This window comes from Heloderma suspectum, chromosome 2 (assembly GCF_057233095.1).
Source record: "Heloderma suspectum isolate Gila_16-S chromosome 2, 16-S_ref, whole genome shotgun sequence".
NCBI lineage: Eukaryota > Metazoa > Chordata > Lepidosauria > Squamata > Helodermatidae > Heloderma > Heloderma suspectum.
In genome coordinates this window covers 382,589,052-382,609,176 of record NC_139459.1, presented here as the reverse complement: position 1 = coordinate 382,609,176, position 20,125 = coordinate 382,589,052, and the positions used below count along the sequence as shown (strand labels likewise).

General features: G+C 47.6%; 2 protein-coding genes across 2 annotated transcripts in view; both read right to left on the bottom strand.

Annotated features, from left to right (window-relative positions):
• LOC146356375 (uncharacterized) overlaps positions 1-20,125 on the bottom strand; it is a 980,383-nt gene that overhangs the window by 472,715 nt on the left and 487,543 nt on the right. The window lies entirely within an intron of this gene.
• LOC146356385 (vomeronasal type-2 receptor 26-like) lies at positions 12,561-19,122 on the bottom strand. Its single transcript, XM_084832614.1, has 3 exons — positions 18,901-19,122; positions 16,814-16,940; positions 12,561-15,030 (listed from the first exon to the last, which is right to left on the bottom strand). Exons 1-3 carry the CDS (start codon positions 18,976-18,978, stop codon positions 14,120-14,122), a joined length of 1,116 nt encoding a protein of 371 aa, XP_084688740.1. The 5' UTR covers positions 18,979-19,122; the 3' UTR covers positions 12,561-14,119.

Genomic DNA, 20,125 nt, shown 5'->3' with positions numbered 1-20,125 from the left:
CTATCTGAGAGTCACAGGTGGATCCTGACTAGACAACATAGACTTGAATGATTCTAATCAATGAATTAATCAATGTAGGACAAAACGAGGACCTGATTAAGAACTCATCACATGCTGTGAAATGCCTTAGAGAAGACAAATGAAGACAATTGTATCCCTTTGCTACCTCGTAATAAGCATTAATGCTGGGGATGCAGGGGAAAGCCACGTGATGGCATGTTTTGTTCAAAACAATGTTGAGTTTCAAACCAGCTTTTGCACTCTCCTCTTTCACCCTCAACAAAAGGCTCTTTAGATCCTCTTCGCTTTCTGCCATTAGGGTGGTATCGTCTGCGTATCACCACGATTAATGCAGATCCACTGGTAGAGGTGTTCAGAGCACCATCTGGTCAAGTTTTATTGGATCAGTTTCAGTTATTGAGGCCTATTATGCAGTTATAATGAAGCCAAGGTGCTTGGCCAATTCCGATCGACCACTTGTGGGCTTGACCCTTGCCCTTCATGGCTTATTAAATCAAACATGGAGGGGATGTCCAGCTGGGTCCAGGAGGTTGTAAATTCCTCCTTGAGAGAGGGAGTGGTGCCGGCCACATTAAAAGAGGTGGTAATCAGACCACTCCTAAAAAAGCCAAACCTGGAGGATGTCAACAATTATAGGCCAGTGGTCAACATCCCCTTCCTGGGCAAGGTGCTTGAGCGGGTGGTTGTAGGACAGCTGCAGGCACTGTTGAATGAAATGGATTATCTAGATCCATTTCAGTCGGGCTTCAGGCCTGGTTTTGGAATGGAAACTGCCTTGGTCACCCTGTGGGATGACCTCTGCTGGGAGAGGGACAGGGGGAGTGTGATACCATCTCAGCAGCATTGGATGCCATTGACTATGATATCCTTCTGCATAGATTGTCTGGGCTGGGAGTTGGAGGCACTGCACTGCAGTGGTTCTGCTCCTACTTGGATGGCTGAATCCAGAAGGTGGTGCTGGGGGATTACTGCTCTGTGCCATGGCAATTGTGCCATGGGGTTCCACAGAGCTCTATTTTATCCCCCATGCTGTTTAACATCTGCATGAAACCACTGGGGGAGGGTATCCAGAGGTGTGGGCTGAGGTGCCATCAATATGCAGATGACATCCAGCTCTACCTTACCTTGTCATCAATACCAGCTGAGGCAGTGGCTGTTCCCAATTGGGGCCTGGGCACAGTAATGGACTGGATGAGGGCCAATAAACTGAAACTCAGTCCAGACAAGATGTAGGTACTGTTAGTGGGTGGTTCGTCTGCCCGGCTAGGTGATATTCAACCTGTTCTGGAGGGGGTTGCACTCCCCCCAAAGAATCACGTTCGTAGTTTGGGGGTGCTCTTGGATCCAAGACTGTCACTTGAGGCACAGGTGAGCTCAGTGGCATGGAGCACTTTTTATCCTCTTAGGCTGGTATACCAACTATGCCCTTTTCTGGACAGAGAGAGCCTAGCTACAGTTATCCATGGTCTGATAACTTCTTGCCTGGATTACTGCCATGCGTTATACGTGGGGCTGCCTTTGAAAACAGCCCAGAAACTTCAGCTGGTGCAAAACAGGGCAGCAAGATTGTTAACAGGGACTGGCCAGCAAGCTCTTATTATGGCAGTACTTTTCCAGCTGCACTCGGTCCCAGTCCTTTTCTGGGCGCAATTCAAAGTGCTGGTGTTGACATTCAAAGCCCTTGACGGCTTGGGGCCAGGTTATCTGAAGGATTACCTCCTCCCATAAGGTCCTGCCAGGACCTAAATATCATTGTCAGCGGCCCTTCTCCATGAGCCCCTGCCAAAGAAAGTGAGGTGGGTGGCTATTAGGAGGAGGGCTTTCTCTGCTGTGGCACCCCGGCTGTGGAATGAGCTCCCTAGTGAGGTTCGCCTGGCACCTTCACTGTATTCTTTCCGGTACCAGGTGAAGACCTTTTTATTTTCCCAGGCCTTTTAACCTTTTAGCTCTTTAGACTTTTAGCTTTGCTGTTTTAAATCTGTATTTTAAATCCCTGCATTGCTGCTAGGTTTTATTCTGGTTTGATCCTGGTTGTATTGTTTACTGTGGTTTTAATGTTTTATATATTTTGTATTGTTTTATTGTGTGCTCTTTGGTTTTAATTTTTGTGAACCACCCAGAGAGCTCCAGCTATTGGGCAGTATAGAAATGAAATGGAATGGAATGAATGAATGAATGAATAAATTCTTATATGCAGCCTGGGGAATGTGCAAATTTCCACATTTTCATATCATCTCCAAACCCATGACAAAGTTTGATGCTAATTTTGTGCCATTTTGTGCCACAAATTCCTGAAGCAGCAAACAATTTTGTGTCAGTACCTGAAGCATGAAACGGAAATAGAAAAGAGAGCTTTGGCTATTGGGCAGTATAGAAATGTAATAAACAAGCAAACAATTATTGTTAGGTGTGTCCTGGTGAGAGCTGGAAAATCCACACTGTCCTCTAACGTTGGAATCTATGGCAATGTTTTGTGCTAGTTTGGGCCATTGGGGGCCATAGGTCCTTCGCCTTGTGCCAGCACCAATAGGGTCAATATGTCACACCCCTAAGTGCAGGCAGAAATCCACATTCTCCACACTTCTGAACTTATGCCAAAGTTTTGTACCAGGTTTGTCTGTTTTGTTCCACAAAATCTGAGTTTTCCTTGGCTTCGGAATGATACTGTTGGCTTCTGGACCTTGGACTGTTTAATCACTGCTGCATTTCACACAACTGAAGCAATTTCTGACAGCAATAGCTGAAGCTCTCTGTTTTTTAATCTTGCTTTGTGCTGTTTTTTCCCTCAATTAATGTGTTGTTGCCTTCCTTGTAAGGGTCCTTGGTAGGGGTTTATCCTGAAAGGCTGGATAGAAATACATGTAAGAAAGGAAGAAATGTCTCCAAAAGCAACAATCCTTTGGTTTAATTGTGCTCATGATAAAAACGGAGATGCTACATTACATGGTCTTTCAAACAGCAAATACTATGCAAGAACCTTGACCTCCATACCTTAATTGCATAATGTGGTGGGCCATTGAGGAGTGTCTGGTAGAACTCTGAAGATTAACCAAGGTGTGATTAAGTAAAAAAAAAAAGTAAAACCATTTATGGCAAAATACATTTGGCCTGGGGACCGTTGGGCAGACCCAAATTTTTGCCATATTTCCCAATGGAAACTCTTTCCTCTAAGGTCTCCCACCTTCCTGAGTGGAAATGGTCCCTTCTGCACATGGAGCACAAGCATAGCTGCAAGGTGGCTCCCCTTCCTGGACCTCCTTGGGAAATCCAGGGTGGCAGCTCTCAGCACACCTGGAACAAGACACCATCAAGCAAAAAAGAGAAGGAGGGTTGAGGAGAAAGCATGAAGAGTTTTTGTGTTTATGGAAATGAATACTAGATTTTGGAAAGGACCCAATGAGAGCTCTGGTCCTAGTGAACCCAGGTGGCACCAGGTGCTTCTTTCAGGGAAGCACTAGTTATGCACCAGAGCATGGCAGGGAAACCTCTTTGGTATGCCGGTTTGTATCAACACTTCTGTGCCACCTTCTCTTTACATGTACTCACAAAATGTACAAAACTATGATACAAGTTAAAATAATGGAAAGAACTAAAATACAATCCTAGAAGAATGGAAATTATGAAGAACAGCAATTAAATAGCAATGATAAAACTGGTTACTGTCAGATTGCTATCCTTATGTTACATAAGAAGCAGATTTCTTTGCTACTGCTTCAAAACATATTTGTGTAGCCACTAGGGATGGACACACTCACCTCCGTCTGGGTCCGTCGGTCACTTACCAAGTCACTGTCCACACCGTGCAAGCCACTCAACGGGTCGGCGAGCGACTGGCAAATGCAGAGGGGCTGCTCGCGCCTTCCCTGAGCTACCATTTTGCTTAGAAGATTTGGCTTGGGCCTTTCCAGAGCAACGTTGTGCAAACCGCGGCCGTAAAGGGGCAATCTGTGCAACACTGCAGGTGTGAATGGCCCATTCTCACCTGGAATGTTGTGTAGATCACACACTTATGGCTGCAATCTGTGCAACACTGCAGGTATGAATGGCCCATTCTCACCTGGAATGTTGTGTAGATCACACACTTATGGCTGCAATGTGTGCAGCACTGCAGTCCCAGAAAGACCCGAGCCATCATTTCCACATAAATGGTGGCTCAGGGAAGGAGCGGGCAGCTGTCAGATGCCTGAGGACCATGCGGCGCTCATGAACAGGTCTGGTGAGTACTAGGTGGTCTACGAATGGGGACCAGGGGGCTACGTAGAGGGGAGTCCACCATTATATTGGGTGCCCACAACATCCCTAGTAGTTACTCTGAATGCTGTTGCAGTTGACTGTGTAGGAGATGTGTGAACTAGACTCTGGTTTACGTTCCGTTATTACATGATTTGTTTCTACACTTTGTTGTTTGCAATGGCTATTATGTATAAAATAAAATTTATCAGTGACAGTGAGTGAGCTGTAGGCGTGATCCTGAGCTCGCACGCATGTGCATTAGGTCATACACTAATTAGCTTATGATACACAATTAAACTTCGGATTTACTTCCACAGGGTATATTATTATTATTATTATTTAATTTATTAATCGCCCATCTGGCTGGTCACCCAGCCACTCTGGCCGATGTACAACATACAATAAAATAAAATTCTACAATAAAAACATTTTCTAAAGTACCCTAACCCACCCCAAATGCCTGCCTGAACAGCCACGTTTTTAATGCACGACGGAAGCTCATTAAAGAGGGGGGATGACGGAGTTCCCTAGGGAGGGAGTTCCACAGAGGGGGCCACCACAGAAAAGGCCCTCTCCTTCGTCCCCACCAGTCTAGCTGTCCTCGCTGATGGGACAGAGAGAAGGCCATCCGAGGCTGATCTTGTTAAGCGGCCTGTCTGGTGCTGCTGGAGGCACTCCTTAAGATATGCTGGGCCGGAACCATATAGGGTTTTAAAGGTCAAAACCAACACCTTGAATTTGGCCCGGAAAACAACTGGTAACCAGTGCAACTCCTTCAGCACTGGAGTGATGTGATCTCGCCGGCAGCTGCCATTAATCAGGCGAGCCGTCGCATTCTGTACCAGCTGCAGTTTCCGAACTGTCTTCAAGGGTAACCCCACGTAGAGCGCATTACAGTAGTCTAAACGAGAGGAGACCAGGGCATGTACTACCGATGGGAGCAGATGGTCGGGAAGGAAGGGGCGCAGCCGCCGTATCAGATGGAGTTGATACAGCACTGTCCGGCTCACAGCTGACACCTGAGCCTCCATGGACAGCTGGGAGTCCAAAATGACCCCCAGGCTGCGGACCTGGTCTTTCAAGGGTAGCCGTACCCCATTCAACACCAGGTCAACATCCCCTAGCCTCCTCTTGTCTCCCACCAAAAGTACCTCGGTCTTGTCAGAGTTCAGCTTTAGCCTATTCCTCCCCATCCAGCCACTCACCGTCTCCAGACATTTGGACAGGGATTCTACGGCCAACCTTGGTGAAGATTTGAACAAGAGGTAGAGCTGCGTGTCATTCGCATATTGATGACACTGCACCCCAAACCTCCTGATGATAGCCCCAGCGGCTTCACATAGACGTTAAATAGCATCGGGGAGAGGATGGAACCCTGTGGCACCCCACAAGTGAGTGGCCACGGGTCCAAAACCTCCTCTCCCAGTGCTACCCTCTGGTACCTGCCGGAGAGGAAGGACCGTAACCACCGCAATACAGTGTCTCCAATGCCCAACCCCTCCAGGCGGTCCAGGAGGATACCGTGGTCAACGGTATCAAAGACCGCTGAGAGGTCGAGGAGAACAAGGAAGGAGCATTCACCCCTATCCATAGCCCTCCTCACATCATCTACCAAGGGGACCAAGGCCATTTCTGTCCCATGCCCAAGCCTGAAGCCCGACTGAAATGGGTCTAGATAATCAGTTTCTGCCAAGTGTGCCTTCAACTGCACCGCCACCACCCGCTCAATCACCTTGCCCCAAAATGGCAAATTTGAGACTGGGCGAAAGTTGTTCAGAACTTGAGGATCCAAGGAGGGCTTCTTTAAGAGCGGTCTTATCACTGCCTCCTTGAGGTCTGATGGCATCACTCCCTCCTCAAGGGAGGTGTTCACCACTGCCCTGATCCCCTCACCCAGTCTCTCTCTGCAGCCCATAATGAGCCACGATGGGCAAGATCAAGTAAGCAGGTGGTCGGCCTTACAGATGAAAGCACCTTGTCCACTTCATCAGGAGGAAGAAGCTGGAACCGATCCCACAAAACCGGTTTGCCAAAGGCCGCCTCTTGCTCACTAACTGTATCTACAGCGTGCAGAGTAACACACCTAATCTGATCAATTTTATCTGCAAAGTGCCCCACCAAGGCCTCACAGGAGGCCTTAGAATGCTCCAGTGGTTTCGGAGCCACAGGACCGAGCAGGCTCCGGACCACTTGGAACAGCCTCCTGGGCCAGCACTCTGCAGACACGATGGAGGCAGCATAATATTCCTTTTTTGCTGCCTTCACTGCCATGTGATAGGCTGAAGATACAGCTCTAGCCCGTGTCTGATCGTCTTTGGAGCGAGACTTCCGCCACCGGTGCTCTAGCCATCTCACCTCCTGTTTCAAAGCTCGTAACCGCGGATTGAACCATGGTGCAGTCCGAGCCCTGTTCAGGGGGAGAGGGTGTTTTAGAGCCACCTGATCTAATGCCCCAGTGATTGCAGCATTCCAGCCTCCCACCAGGGTCTCGACCGAGTGGCCATTGGCGTGCCCCAGAGAATCCCCAAGCGCATTCAGGAATCCATTTGGATCCATAAGACGCCTGGGGCTGACCATTTTAATGGGTCCTCCACCCCTGCAGAGGGGTTGTGGAACCGAGAAGTCCAACATCACCAGATAGTGATCTGACCATGACAAGGGGGTGGTGGATATACCCCCGACTTCCAGATCACTCCCCGCTTCTCCAGAAACAAACACAAGGTCTAGTGCATGACCGGCTACATGGGTGGCCCCAGTTAAAATAGGGTGCAGCTTCCAGGAGGCCATGGTCTCCATGAAGTCCCGAGGTGCTCCTGTGAGGATGGCCTCCGAATGTACGTTGAAGTCCCCCAACACCAATATGTTAGGGGACTGTACACGCACATCAGAGACCACCTCCAGCACCTCAGCCAGGGAGTCAGTCGTGCAGCGGGGTGGACGGTACACGAGCAGAATCCCCAGACTGCCCTTCGGGCTCAACCTCCAGTACATGCACTCAGCAACCTTGGTCTCCCGGAGAGGGGCTCTGGCAAAGACCAAGGACTCTTGGTAGATAACAGCCACTCCCCCTCCCATTCCCCAGGCCTCGGCTGCTGTGCATACAAAAATCCAGCTGGACACATGGCTGCAAGGGTTGGAGCAGCAGCCTCGGCCAGCCAGGTCTCCGTAATACATGCCAGGTCTGCACCCTCATCCAGAATCATGTCATGGATGAGGGAGTTTTTCTGGGTAACAGACCTGGCATTGCAGAGCAGCAAACAAAGGCCAGAAGATGGGGTCACGCCTCCCCCAACCATCCTTTGGCTCTGGACAGGCCTGGAGCAGGGGACAGATATTACACATCTCTCCCTTGTTCCCCTTACCTGGCATGGTCTGCCCCTAGCGCTCCACCAGCGCCTGCCACCCAGCCTCGGTATGTTCTGGCCCCAAACACTCCCCCCACTGCCTCCATCAGGTGGACACATGCCCCCTCGCTCCCGCCTATCAGGCAGGCTACCCACCCCTAAAAACACAACAAAATCCCCTAGAAAAAACAAACAAACAAACAATTAAAAATCCCCTTAAAAATAATGCCAGGCCGGAGTCCACAGGGAAGGCCTGGTGGTGGTGGCGGCAGCAGCAGCAGCAGCAGCAGCAGCAGCAGCAGTGGCGGCGGCGGCGGCAGTGGCGGCGGCGGCGGCAGCGGCCACGCTTCTTTCCCGGTGGTGGTGGTGGCCTCTCCTGCAGGCCCTGGCTCTCCCAGGCCACTTCAGCCAGCCAGCTTATGTACCCCCTCCAGGGAGGGGCAGGTGGAGCAGCACAGCTGGCTCTGTACCTGGGGGCCTGGTCCTCCAGGGACTGGCGGTCTGCCAGGCAGAAGTCTCCAGGGAAGGCCTGGTGGTGGTGGTGGCAGCGGCGGCAGCGGCGGCAGCGACAGGCCCGGCGGCAGGCCCGGTGGCAGGCCCGGCGGCAGCAGGCACGCCTCTTCCCCGGTGGTGGTGGTGGCCTCTCCTGCAGGCCCTGACTCTCCCAGGCCACCTCAGCCAGCCAGCTTATGTAGCCCCTCCAGGAAGGGGCAGGTGGAGCAGCACAACTGGCTGGGTACCTGGGGGCCTGGTCCTGCAGGGACTGGCAGTCTGCCAGGCAGAAGTCTACAGGGAAGGCCTGGTGGTGGTAGTGGCGGTGGCGGCGGTATAGTGATGGCCACCCATTTGTATGGCTTTAAAAGGGGAATGGACACATTCATGGAGGATAAGGCTATCTATGGCTACTAGTCCTGATGGCTATATGCCACCTCAGGTATCAGAGGCAGTATGCCTATGTACACTAGTTGCAGGGGAACATAGGTGGGAGGGTGCTGTTGCCCTCATGTTCTGCTCTTTGTTTTTCATGAGTGGCTAGTTGGCTACTGTGTGAGAAGAGAGTGCTAGGTTAATGGACCTTGGTTTGATCCAGCATGGCTCTTCTTACGTTCTTATGAATCTTATCAGTCTTAAATTCTAGCCATCTGCCAGCCTGTTTCATTCTCCCAGAACCATTGTCTTGGGATTCTCTAACACTATGCTCAGCCATCTCTGTCAGGGTACTATTGGGTAGTCTTAATGACCACAGTTCCTCCCCCTAATAGCCTCTTCCCTTGGTTGATGCTGCAGTGAATACCCAGGTGGGCAGAGGTGGGCCAGATCGGCCTCACACAGCTCACCCTCTCAGATTTCAGCGACGCATGCCCGATCGACTCGTTCATCACTAACCAAAGCATGGATCCATTGGGAACTGGCTTTGCATATCAACAGCACGAGGCAAGAGGGCCAGTAGCCCGGCCACCAGGAACCTGTCGGATAAGGACAGGGCCAGCAGACGACGTGGCCTGCACTCATCTATATCATCTGGACAGTTGGTTCCTCCTTCTCCCCTTCCCATGCCAATGGCCTTTATAAACTATACACACACCGAGAAAAAGCAAAAAATGCCAAGGTCAAGTATAACACGTATATATAACACATAATGTACCAAATTTAAAAATAGAGAAATAATCTGTCATTGGTCCATAAGGAATATGGTAGAAATACATACCCTAAGAGAAAGAAGCAAAACATGCCAAGGTTACACATAATACATTTAACACGAATATGCAGAATTTTAAAATATATAAAAACAATCTGTCATAGATCTGTAAGTGACATGGTGTAAGTCAAATTCACTCATCTCCTCTGCAGTGGATGGCTGTCTTTGCTAAATATTGCTTTCTGATCTTGGCGGCAAGAGAACTACATGCCACGTCACATATGCATACATCTCTACTAGGACAGTGGTCTCCAAATGTTTTTGTTCATGCCCCCTGCCAGTAAACATCTTTGAGCATGCACCCCTAATATATGTGTATGTATTTATAAATGATATACACACACTACTGAAATAATTTATCATGTACATTATAAAACATACATAAAAATAGAAATGGAAAAGGATGAAATAAAGATGAATTAAACAATATTTTTAAAATAATGTGTTTTATATATGAATGAACTTGAGCACACTCCGGGAGAGAGAAGAGGACAAGAAGGCCTGGCGTGCTATGGTCCATGGGGTCACGAAGAGTCGGACACAACTTAACGACTGAACAACAACAATAATTTTATTTATGAATGGTATAAAATCCTTTTTGTTCTCACTAAAAAAGGGCTGTGCATGAAACCCCCGATCCTCTCCAGTTGTTGATTTAGATCCCCTGAAGTGCCCCTGTTTGCGTAGCTGCCTTTGCAAATGGCGACGGCTACAGCAGAGGGCAGAGGGACTTTCTGTGATTGCAGCTCTTCCTCTCATAGAAGGTCCTCTTACACAAGGGAGATCCTGGATCAAACTTGGGATGGTGGAGAAATCCGCTGGGGACCCAAAGAAGGCCAGATTCTCAAGCAACTGACCTGTGGATTCAACAGCAGACCGGGTCCCCTCACGTCAGGATCTGCTGGATTTCTTGTGAGGTGGGTCTCCTCCATTCTAAGCAGCATGGAAAGCTAATGGCAGCTGCCATTAAGCTATCATGGGAAAAATAAAGCCAGACATTTTGTAGTTTACATCATATGTGGTGATCATGTCTTCCTAAGGAAATTGTGGTGTCAAGGGCCACAATTTGTGGCATAAATGGCCACGCTATACATAGAAGGAAGTGCTTTACAGAGGCAAATGCTGTCAACTATGCAATTTTTGGCTGTAATTTCACAACAGTAGGCTAATGGCACTGTTGAAAATAGAGGAGAGCCACCCCGCAAAATCCGATGAATGTGGGGCGGCATTCAGCCAGGATTTTCCCACTGCAGACCCCCGGAACAAACAGAATTTTGGGGGGTTCATACATCCCTAGATCCAACCCTTCTATTTTGCAAAATAGATGTATGTTGTTAGGATCACCTGTTCCAATGCCAATATTTTTCTTATCTTGTGATGATTCTGCAGACCTACAGATAGAAAGAAGCTAACCTGCAGATATTCTAACCATTAGTTATATTAGTTCCATTCCATTAATCTTTTAGGTCAGCATATCATATAGGACACTAAGTCTCCAATTCTTGAACCACTAAGGAAAAGGAGGGCTTGTGTGTGAGTGTGGTTCCCCCCATTACATCCCCCCCCTTCTAGTTGTTCTCTCCTGCAATCAAGAGGGACTTGTATTTGGGGGTTAGGGGATAGACGTACTCAGGGTCAAAGCCAGAGCTGGCATTTGCAGAGCAGGATAACAGTTCATTTTTCTGCCCTCTCCTTCTTTCCTTTGGAGGAGGCTGGTCAGTTGCAGTGTTGGTCTGGGGGAGATGATGATTTCCCACTGGAAGGATTGGTGGGGAACATCTCCGGCAAGGGCAATGGACAAGGGGTGGGTGGGCCTATGGTGGGGAGGTGGTGATGGCTCAGTGCCTTGTTTGCATCAGGTCCCAGGACCCTCTGCCCAATTTCTTCAGACAAAGGAGCTCAGGTAGCAGCACATGATAGGAATATGTCTCAGACTCATCCTCGAGGGCTTGCAAAGACCTCTAGGTTTGGAAGGGCTTGGAAAGGCCTGTGTTTGAAACCCTAGAGGGCTGCTGCTATTCAGAGCAGACAATCCAAGGCTACATGCACCTAGCTGTCTGACTCCTTCTAATATGATTGTTGATAAATGCAACCCCTATTTAAACATTTTCATTCATTAGTGGCTGAGCATATTCTTGGGATTCAGAAGGGCCCAGGTTTAGTCTGTGGCATCTCCAGTTGAAAGTAGGAATGGTGGAATATTCCGCCATGGATTTCAGTGAGGCCGAATGCACTGGCATTCAGCCCCCCGAAACACGTGGCGGAACGGCCTCCCCCCCCCCCGCCTCTCCTGCGGAATCCCCCCCGGGATGAAGCTTACCTGGTGCAGATGCTCTGGCGGCAGCGGCTCTGGCGGTGGCTTCGGTGGAGGTGGCGGCAGCTGGTCTGTCGGCCGGCCGGCTGCTGCGGATTCAAATGGTGGCCGCCCAGGCTTCCGTGATATGCTACGTTAGTATTTACCTAGCCTATGATGGCAAAGGCAGCCACGCAAATGGTGGCCACCACGCCATTTGCGTAGCTGCCTTTTCCTTGATAGGCTATGTAAATACTTATATAGCCCATCATGGCAAACTAAAAAAAGAAAAACGGTGTACGCAAATGGTGGCGGCTACGGTGGCCACCATTTGCGTTCCGTTTTTTTCGCTATTTTAGCCCACGTAAATATTTACGTAAGCTATTACGGTGAAAAAAAAGGAGAACACAAATAGCATAGTGGACGCTATTTGCGTTCCCCTTTTTTTCTCTGTAATGGCTTAAGTAAATATTTACGTATGCTAAAACAGCGAAAAAAAAGGAACGCAAATATCGACTGCCATAGCCGCTGCATTTGCATACGCTTTTTTTTTTTCCCGGAAGGTTGCTCAGCAGCCGGATGTCCGGCCGCAGGCGTCACTGGTGGGCGGCCCCGGCCGGTGGCTCCATGGAATCTCTACAGAGCGTAGCCAGCTGGATCAGGATTTCGGGGGGAGGTGCGGCGTGCCTGCCCCCCACCGCGAATCACCCTGTCGGAAAGGTAAGTGACTTTTGTAAATCCCTAGTTAAAAGGGTCATGTCTCACAGGGCTGGGAAAGCCCCTTCTCTGCTTTGGCCATTTGGGAGGAAACTGATAGGTCTGTAGTCTGGTTGGCCAACCATTCCAGAGGCTTTTCCAAATCCATAGCCAGAGAAGAGAGGGAGAACTCCATTCCCTCAAGCTAACTGAGGAAGGGACTGAGTTAAAATGCTCTTCATTATGATGGACATGGGGAGAAAGTAGAAAGTGTGAAACTTTGTATCATCAATTTTATTAAACAAATACGTCTGCTCCATAAAACAACAACTTCATTGGGCTGCACAAGCATTCATGATGCAGGATTACCGCTTCTACGTTATACCGAATTCTTCCTCTGGATGCATTTTTTAAAAAAGTTGAAAGGCAAAAATATTTTCTGTTAGCAAAGTCATGGTGTCAATGTGTTGGCCTGTCATATTTCTTGATAGTTGGGGGTTGTGCATAACACAAAAAAGTACTTGTCTGGATGATCTCAGAGGAGGGACAACAATTCAAGTTTCCCCTATCAATCCCTCTATTCTTAATGAAGTAATGTAGCACCTCTGTTTTATAAGGAACAGAATTAAACCAAGAAATTTTCCTTATCTTCCTTCCTTCCTTCCTTCCTTCCTTCCTTCCTTCCTTCCTTCCTTCCTTTCTTCCTTCTTTCCTGTCAATTATATCTCACTTGTGAAGATAAAATCATTCCAAGGCAGCTGGAATGATTTTCATTCCAATTAGCATTCCAATGAAATGCTAGGGCTGTGCACAGATCCCTTGACCCACTCCAGAGGCTGATGTGGACCTTCCGAATTGGCCCTGCCTGACCTGAAATCCAATCCAGACACCTGAAACAACTTTCACACGCAGCCCTGTGAGCCCGGCACCCACCCCCTGTCCAAACAGCAAGCCACTGCTTGTGTGGCTGGGAGGATGGGAGCATAGATCAGGCCGAGGCAGCCCAAAGCAGCCTGAAGTGTTACAGGTGTGGTCCAACCCACTTTGGAATGCTTCGGTATGCTCTCAACCCACTCCAGAACTGGACCACTTTGGCCAGAATCACACCAGCCCACTTCATCATTAAGACCAAGAAGGTGCACAGCCCTAGAAATGTATTAATACAAACCACTATGAAAGAATATTAAAAATAACAGCTCATAACAATCCATTCCACAGAGCAGCTGATGATAGCAGGCAATCAGCAACTTAGTTTGCACAAATAGTTCAGGGTCTGGAGTCAGGTCAGAATCAGCAGAGAGACTGTGTTGGTTCCTTTTGTCACCTGATCCCTGCTAGGTTAGAGACTCGAGTGATCCTCTCTGGGCCTCTGATGTGGTGCTGATGCTACTGTAACACAGGTGAGACCAGGCCAACAGTTCCCTCCCCTTGCCAGGCTGGCTGGCAAAAAGAGGAAGGTGCTGGGGCCCTGCCAGTTGGGTTCCTCTTTGGAGATTCGTCCTGGTGGCTTCCAGAACCTCCTGATCCATAGCTTTTTTAAACAGCAGACCATGGGCCTCCATAGGTCATCTTTCTCTCCTCAACTAACAAAGATGCAGACACTTCTCCCTTCTTCATTTCTACAGCGATGTGACCCCAATGGAAAAGATTACTATGATTTTTTGAGAGCTCCTTCTCCTTGCAAGGAATGCTGCTCAATACTACTGGATCTACCAGAATCCCACTGGAAACCAACAGCCCATGGATACATTCCATACTTGCCCCCAGCAGAAGCCATGGTCCTTATCTGTTCCTGGTTGGACCAGAATTCTAACCCATCCCCAGTACTAAAGATCAGGCACCATGGTTGTTTTTCTTCATGAGATGCTCCTTGCAATTCAGGTCAGGTCTCAGTACAATAATGTAGCACTTGGGAAGAAAGATGCAGCCCAGGATCCCAGCACTGGAGGCCAAGATAGAGAAGACCTGCACAGCTACCATGTATTTGCCCTTTGTGCTGAGGTAGGAGGGCACAAAGGACACCCAAACGCTGCAAAAGACCAGCATGCTGAAGGTGATCAGCTTGGCTTCATTGAAGGCGGCAGGCAGCTTCCTGGCTAGGAAAGCCACCATGAAGCAGATGGCAGCCAAGAAGCCCATGTAGCCAAGTGCAGTATAGAACATCGCCACAGATCCTTCGTTGCATTGCAGGATGATCTGTCCAGGCTGAGAGTGCATGTCAGAGTCAGGGAAGGGTGGAGAGATGCCCAGCCAGATAGTGCAGATAACAACTTGGACACTGGAACAAGAAATTACGATGGAGTTTGCAAGACTCTTCCCCAGCCATCTCCTCACCTGGTTCCCTGGCTTTGTGGCCAGGAAGGCCAGCACCACAGTGATCGTTTTGGCCAACACAGAAGAGACGGCAGCACAGAAGATGATGCTGAAGGCCGTTTGTCGGAGAAGGCAGGTCTCCTTCTTTGGCCAGCCAAGGAACAGGAAGGAGGACAAGAAGGAAAGCAGGAGGGAGATCAGGAGAATGTAGGACAGGTCCCGGTTATTAGATTTGACTACTGGAGTTTCTAGGAATTTAGTGAAGACTACTAAAACAAATCCTGTTGTTAGGGATAAGAATAGGACAAAGGATGTCAGAATGATCCCCAGCATTTCATTATAGGACAGAAAAGTTATATCCTTGGGGACACATTGATCTCGGTCCTTGTTTGGATGCTGATCTTCTGGACACTTGGTGCAATGGTCTTCATCTGAAAAGAAGAAGAGTCATTTCAGCATGATGAACATGAGGTGTGAATCCAGAACTGTCGGTGTTGTGTTACATTTTGAAGAAAGATGTGGATGTGGAAGAGGTCAGGAAACAAGAACTCATAGCAGGGGAGGGAGAGAGACCCATGTTTCCTTGTAGAGGACCTGCTTCGTGTTCAGAAGATACAATCTGTGGCCATGTGACAAAAGCAGGATCTCAGGCAGTGAGAGAGTACTGGGCTCCTGCAAGTCAGATTACACAAAACTGAGCTGGATGAATTGATTTGGGATGAAGTCATTTTCCTGTTTTGTTCAGAGATGGAATAGCAGCTGTGTTTAGGGAAACAATGTCCAGGGTATGATCTATGTGGTTGTCCTATTTTAGTCTTTTGAACAGCCCTGTGAGATATGCTAGGCAAAATCGTAACAAGCGGGCCAAGGCAGGAAGCCCTGTCTGTGAGCAGGGATTTGAACTTGCTTCTTCCCAGTCCAAGCCCAACACTCCACCTGCATCATCAGTCTTGCTATTCCCAAGGGTGCTTCATTAGGTTTCATACCCCAAGCATCAATCTTTCATAAAGTCTTCTGTTCTTACCCTTTCATGGACAATTTTGCAAAAGGGGGTTAAAGCAGTAGAAGAGTGAATCGACACTGGTCAGGAGAGTGGTGTGATCAAGACAGAGTTAGATAATGTTGTGGAGCAGAGGTTTCCAACTTTTCCTTCTTGAACTTGACACCATTTTTACATCCCCCTTTTTGCCAAGGAGCACCTGCATGTCTGCCACAGAATCACAGCACGTTGCATAGGATTCTTTCTGTGGGATGGAGGCTGGCCTATGTCTGTAATGACATCGCTGTCCCAGTCACATTAAATGAAGAGCTGTTTTTGTATGGTGTGCTTTAAACCAGGGAAAAGAAGGTGCACTGTGTACAGTGAAGGCTGGTGGCTCCAATTTTGGTGGGGATACGAATTCATTCTAAGTTTCAGTCAGAACCAGCGAGAGCTGTAAAGGAGCTATTGAAAGTGTTGAACTCTATCCCAAAAATGGTTTCAGCTCATTGGATAGATCTTTAGCATTTGAGCTGGTTCTGACTGAACCCAAGGATGGATGCATGGCCCCATTGAAAAGGGAGCCATCAGTCTCCACATTTTGCAGGAAACGTCCTACGTCTAGACAGCCCTGTGTCTTTACATTTGGGCCTGCCTTAATCATGTATAAAGCAGAGCAGGGGAGTGGGTGATTTATGGCATTAGTGTTGGGTATTAAAACACTCAAGCCAAGAAGGGAGAAAAGTTCAAAATGTCTTTTAAGTCTTCTCTGAAAAAATCTGATTAATTAGAGTAATTCATTTGTTTCTATGCCGTTTGAGCCTGCCCTTCAGAAAAAGTGTTAGGATGATTTACAAGCCAGAAATATAAAAGATAGTATAACAAGATCAATGAATCACAATTAAAAGAAAACAATCAAGAACAGCATTGAAATCTGGTAGAACGGAGAAACACGTCATTAAAACCAGATTCACTCTGTGGGCTGAAAGGGCTGGGCAAATAAAGACGTCTTCACCTGGCACTAGAATGGCATCACAGATGATGAGCCTTCCTGGGGTCGGTATTCAAAGGGTGGGGCACCACAACCAAAAGGCCCCATATGGGGTCACCAGTCACCTCATTTCAGATGGTAGGAGGATGCAGAAGAGAGCCTCTGATTAGTGTTTAGGCAAAAAACAAACCCAAACATTTGCTGTATTTCCGAAAGGAGCACGCACTCCTCTGAAGTCACCCACCTTCCTGAGTGGAGATTGTCCCTTCTGCACAGGGAGCACAAGCATAGCAGCATGGTGGCTCTCCTTCCTGGACCTCCTTGGCATATCCAGGGCGACAGCTCTTGACACACCTGGAACGAGGCACAGTCTAGCAATAAAGAGAATGAACGGCAAGGAAAACATGTTAGGAATATTTGTGTCTACGGAAATGAAAATGAAGTGAAGAGACATTTCTAGAGACCTCATAGATATTATCTAGAGCTGTACAAAGTCCCCCTGCTTTGCTTCAGACTGATTCGCACCCAACCCACTTCCCATCAGATTCGCAGCTGAACTGAGATTCGGATATACAAATTATTTGGCATTGAAGTTTTCCCAATGACTTGCATTGGAAAACAGAAATGGCCATAACTTTTCACTGTTTCCACAGAGGTACATGAAATCTGGAGACCTGGCAACCCCCTTGGAGGGGATTCCACTTGCCAAATTTCAGACAGTTTACCCCAGATATTTTTGTGCTAGGCACAGAGCAAATGTGCTGTTCTCACAGAAACTCAAACCAAAGTTCATAAAGGGATATTGAGTGACAAACTCAGGCTGTCTTTGGCTGAATGGAATACACATTGCCTGACAAAACAGGCCGGCAGGCAGGCAGGCTGTGCTGTGTTTTCATCACAAACTCTCAATGCAAAGAGATATAACTTTTCACTGGTTGCACAGAAGTGCATGAAATCTGGGCCAAGGGCAGCCCCAATGCCCAAGCCCCGAAAATGCCACATTTTGGGCTTGCTTTACCACACAATGTAGTATTAAATATAAAGAATATATGTTGATCATGTGTGTAGTGCTTTGCCTGCCGTATTTTGAAATGTGGACTTGTGTGTAGTCCTTTTCCAAACGCTGCTTCCTTGACTGCAAAGAAGCGCACGCACAGACAGAAAAAGACACACAGCTACAGAAACACAAGAGGAAAAGAAAACCAAATACAGAACTATGTACAAGCAAAGAAAATGCATGTTTTGTTTTGGATTTTTTTAGGGAAAAGTTATAGAGTTCAAAAATGGGAAGGGAAGGAATATCGGAACTGAGAAGGGCAGGGAATGGGGAGATCCAAGAAAAAGGAAAGGGAATTGCTTTGTAAAATATGTTCTTTTCTTTCAGCATCTAGCTGGAAAACTATGAAAAAAGATTTGAACTACTTTTTAAATTCTTCTTTCTTTTTTTAATTTTCAGTTATGTTTTATAAATGATCTAGGAAGGAAGGAGGGAGGGAGGGAGGGAGGGAGGGAGGGAGGGAGGGAGGGAGGGAGGGAGGGAGGGAGGGAAGGAAGGAAGGAAGGAAGGAAGGAAGGAAGGTAATAAGAATAGTTGAAAAATTCAAAAGGGTGGGGTGGGGGCAAAGAACAAGGCAACAAAAGGAGGAACAAATGTGTTTTTTTGAAAAACATTTTTGTTTTTTAAAAGACATTTTCTAGAAAAGAAAGCAACAGAATAGTCGAATTGAAAAGAGCCGGTTGGGAAAGAATAAGAAGAACATATCTGCAGTGCCACACGCGCGCATGCGTGCATGCACACACACACACACACACACACACACACACCAGATCTTGCCAATGAACTAATCCATTCTACCAGCTGCCTTTGACCCCTAAGAGCACTGTCTCTTGCAATGAAGCAAACACAGGCTGATATCTCCGATACGTGAAGTCTCACACCCCCTCTGTCACTGACTGGAGACTGCCAGGTTAGGTTCAGCCCTAATTTGGCAACCAGAGTTGCCATTCACCAAAGCTGCCTTCCTCCTCGTCTTCCTCGTCCTCCTCTCCCCCTCCCTGACCTTTCACAAGGGGATACATTTCGATTCAGAGGGTGTGAGAAGAGCTCTGAATCTCTGTTTTAGACTGAGGCAGTCTGGTCGTGACCCGCTTTGCTTCAGACTGCCTCGGTGCTCGTCTGATCCACTTCGGATCTTACTGAGGCACCCTGAAGCTCCCCGATTTAGTTCATTATTCAGATTTGCACCAAAGCCATGCACGGCCCTAGTATTAACCACATATTATTTGTGTTTAAAAGATGCCACAAGCCCAAACTATGACACTAATCCTTACTTGATTAAAATGCCCAGGCCACACAATGGTTTCTGAGTTAATGGTAAGCTTTCTGTCTGTGATTTCTTGTCTCTTCATACTCCCGATTTTCACTCGACCACGAGTCAAATTGGGAAACAGCACCCAATTAATGAATTCAAAGTCAGCTTCCAGCTCTCCATGTTCATCCAGATACAGTTCACTCACAGAAGCATTAGAGAACTGGACGTCTCTTAAAAAAGAGTGAAGCTGGAATGACAGAAAAAACAGCTACCATTTAGAAAACATGAAAACATACTCAATGTCTTTTCTAGGGATGTACAGATTTTGTTAACAATGTTGTGTCCATGTTTCACAGATTCTAAGGCCTCTCTCATCTCGATCCCAACTGGACACTACAATCCATATTTGAGTCCTTCCTCTGAATGCCTCCTCAGTGGGAGGCTCAGAAGGTGGCAGCAAGGGAGAGGGCCTTCTTAGTGGTAGCCCCCAGATTATGGAATGCTCTCTGTACTGAAATCTGCATGGCACCAACACTGTCATGTCTTTGACGCCAGCTTAAGACTGCCCCCTACTCCCAGGCATGTCATGGCATATTGTGGTGCATTTAACTCCGTTGTTTTTATCAGCTCAACTATCTTGCTATAACTATTTTGGCATTTAAAATGTGTGTAATTGTATGTTAAAGACGGTATATTCCATTTTTATTTTATTATATTTGTAGTTTGCAATTTCTCTGAACCACCCATAAGGTTTCAGCTATTGGGTGGTATAGAAATAAATACATACATTTGTAAATAAATAGTAAATAAAAATACACTTGCTATTCAAAAAGAAAGATGGAGAGATGATGCCGCATTTCTTGAGAGGGGAAGTTGAGGGCCTTCAAAACATTCCACCCCCACCCCTGCCCCACCTTCCTTTTTCTAGCCATGAAGGGCCAGGTTTGGGAGGGCTCATGATTGGGGGCCTCACTCCAAGAGCCTTGCCCCTTTCATCAAGCACAATAACAGAAATGGATCTCAGAAGACCAGCAAGATGCACCAGAAACCCGAAGTGAATCTGCTACAAGTACAGTATCAAGTTCACTGCAAAGACAAATGATCTTATCCTCAAGGTTCTTCAAAAAACGATCACCACTCCTTCCTGAGCTGTCCAGTTGACAGTTTTATGGAGAGTGCACTAATAATCTCTGGACTACTCAGAATAACTCCCAGGGAGGATGCAAAGGAGGCATGACAAACAG

Bases quoted from the DNA above. Each gene is read 5' to 3' on its own strand.
- LOC146356385 (XM_084832614.1), bottom strand. From the start codon at position 18,978: ATGAAGAGACAAGAAATCACAGACAGAAAGCTTACCATTAACTCAGAA. The intron at 16,941-18,900 runs GTAAGGATTAGT...CTTTATTGCTAG, and splicing joins GGCCTGGGCATTTTAATCAA to ACTGTGCCTCGTTCCAGGTG. The intron at 15,031-16,813 runs GTGGGTGACTTC...TCTTCTTTTCAG, and splicing joins GACAATCTCCACTCAGGAAG to ATGAAGACCATTGCACCAAG.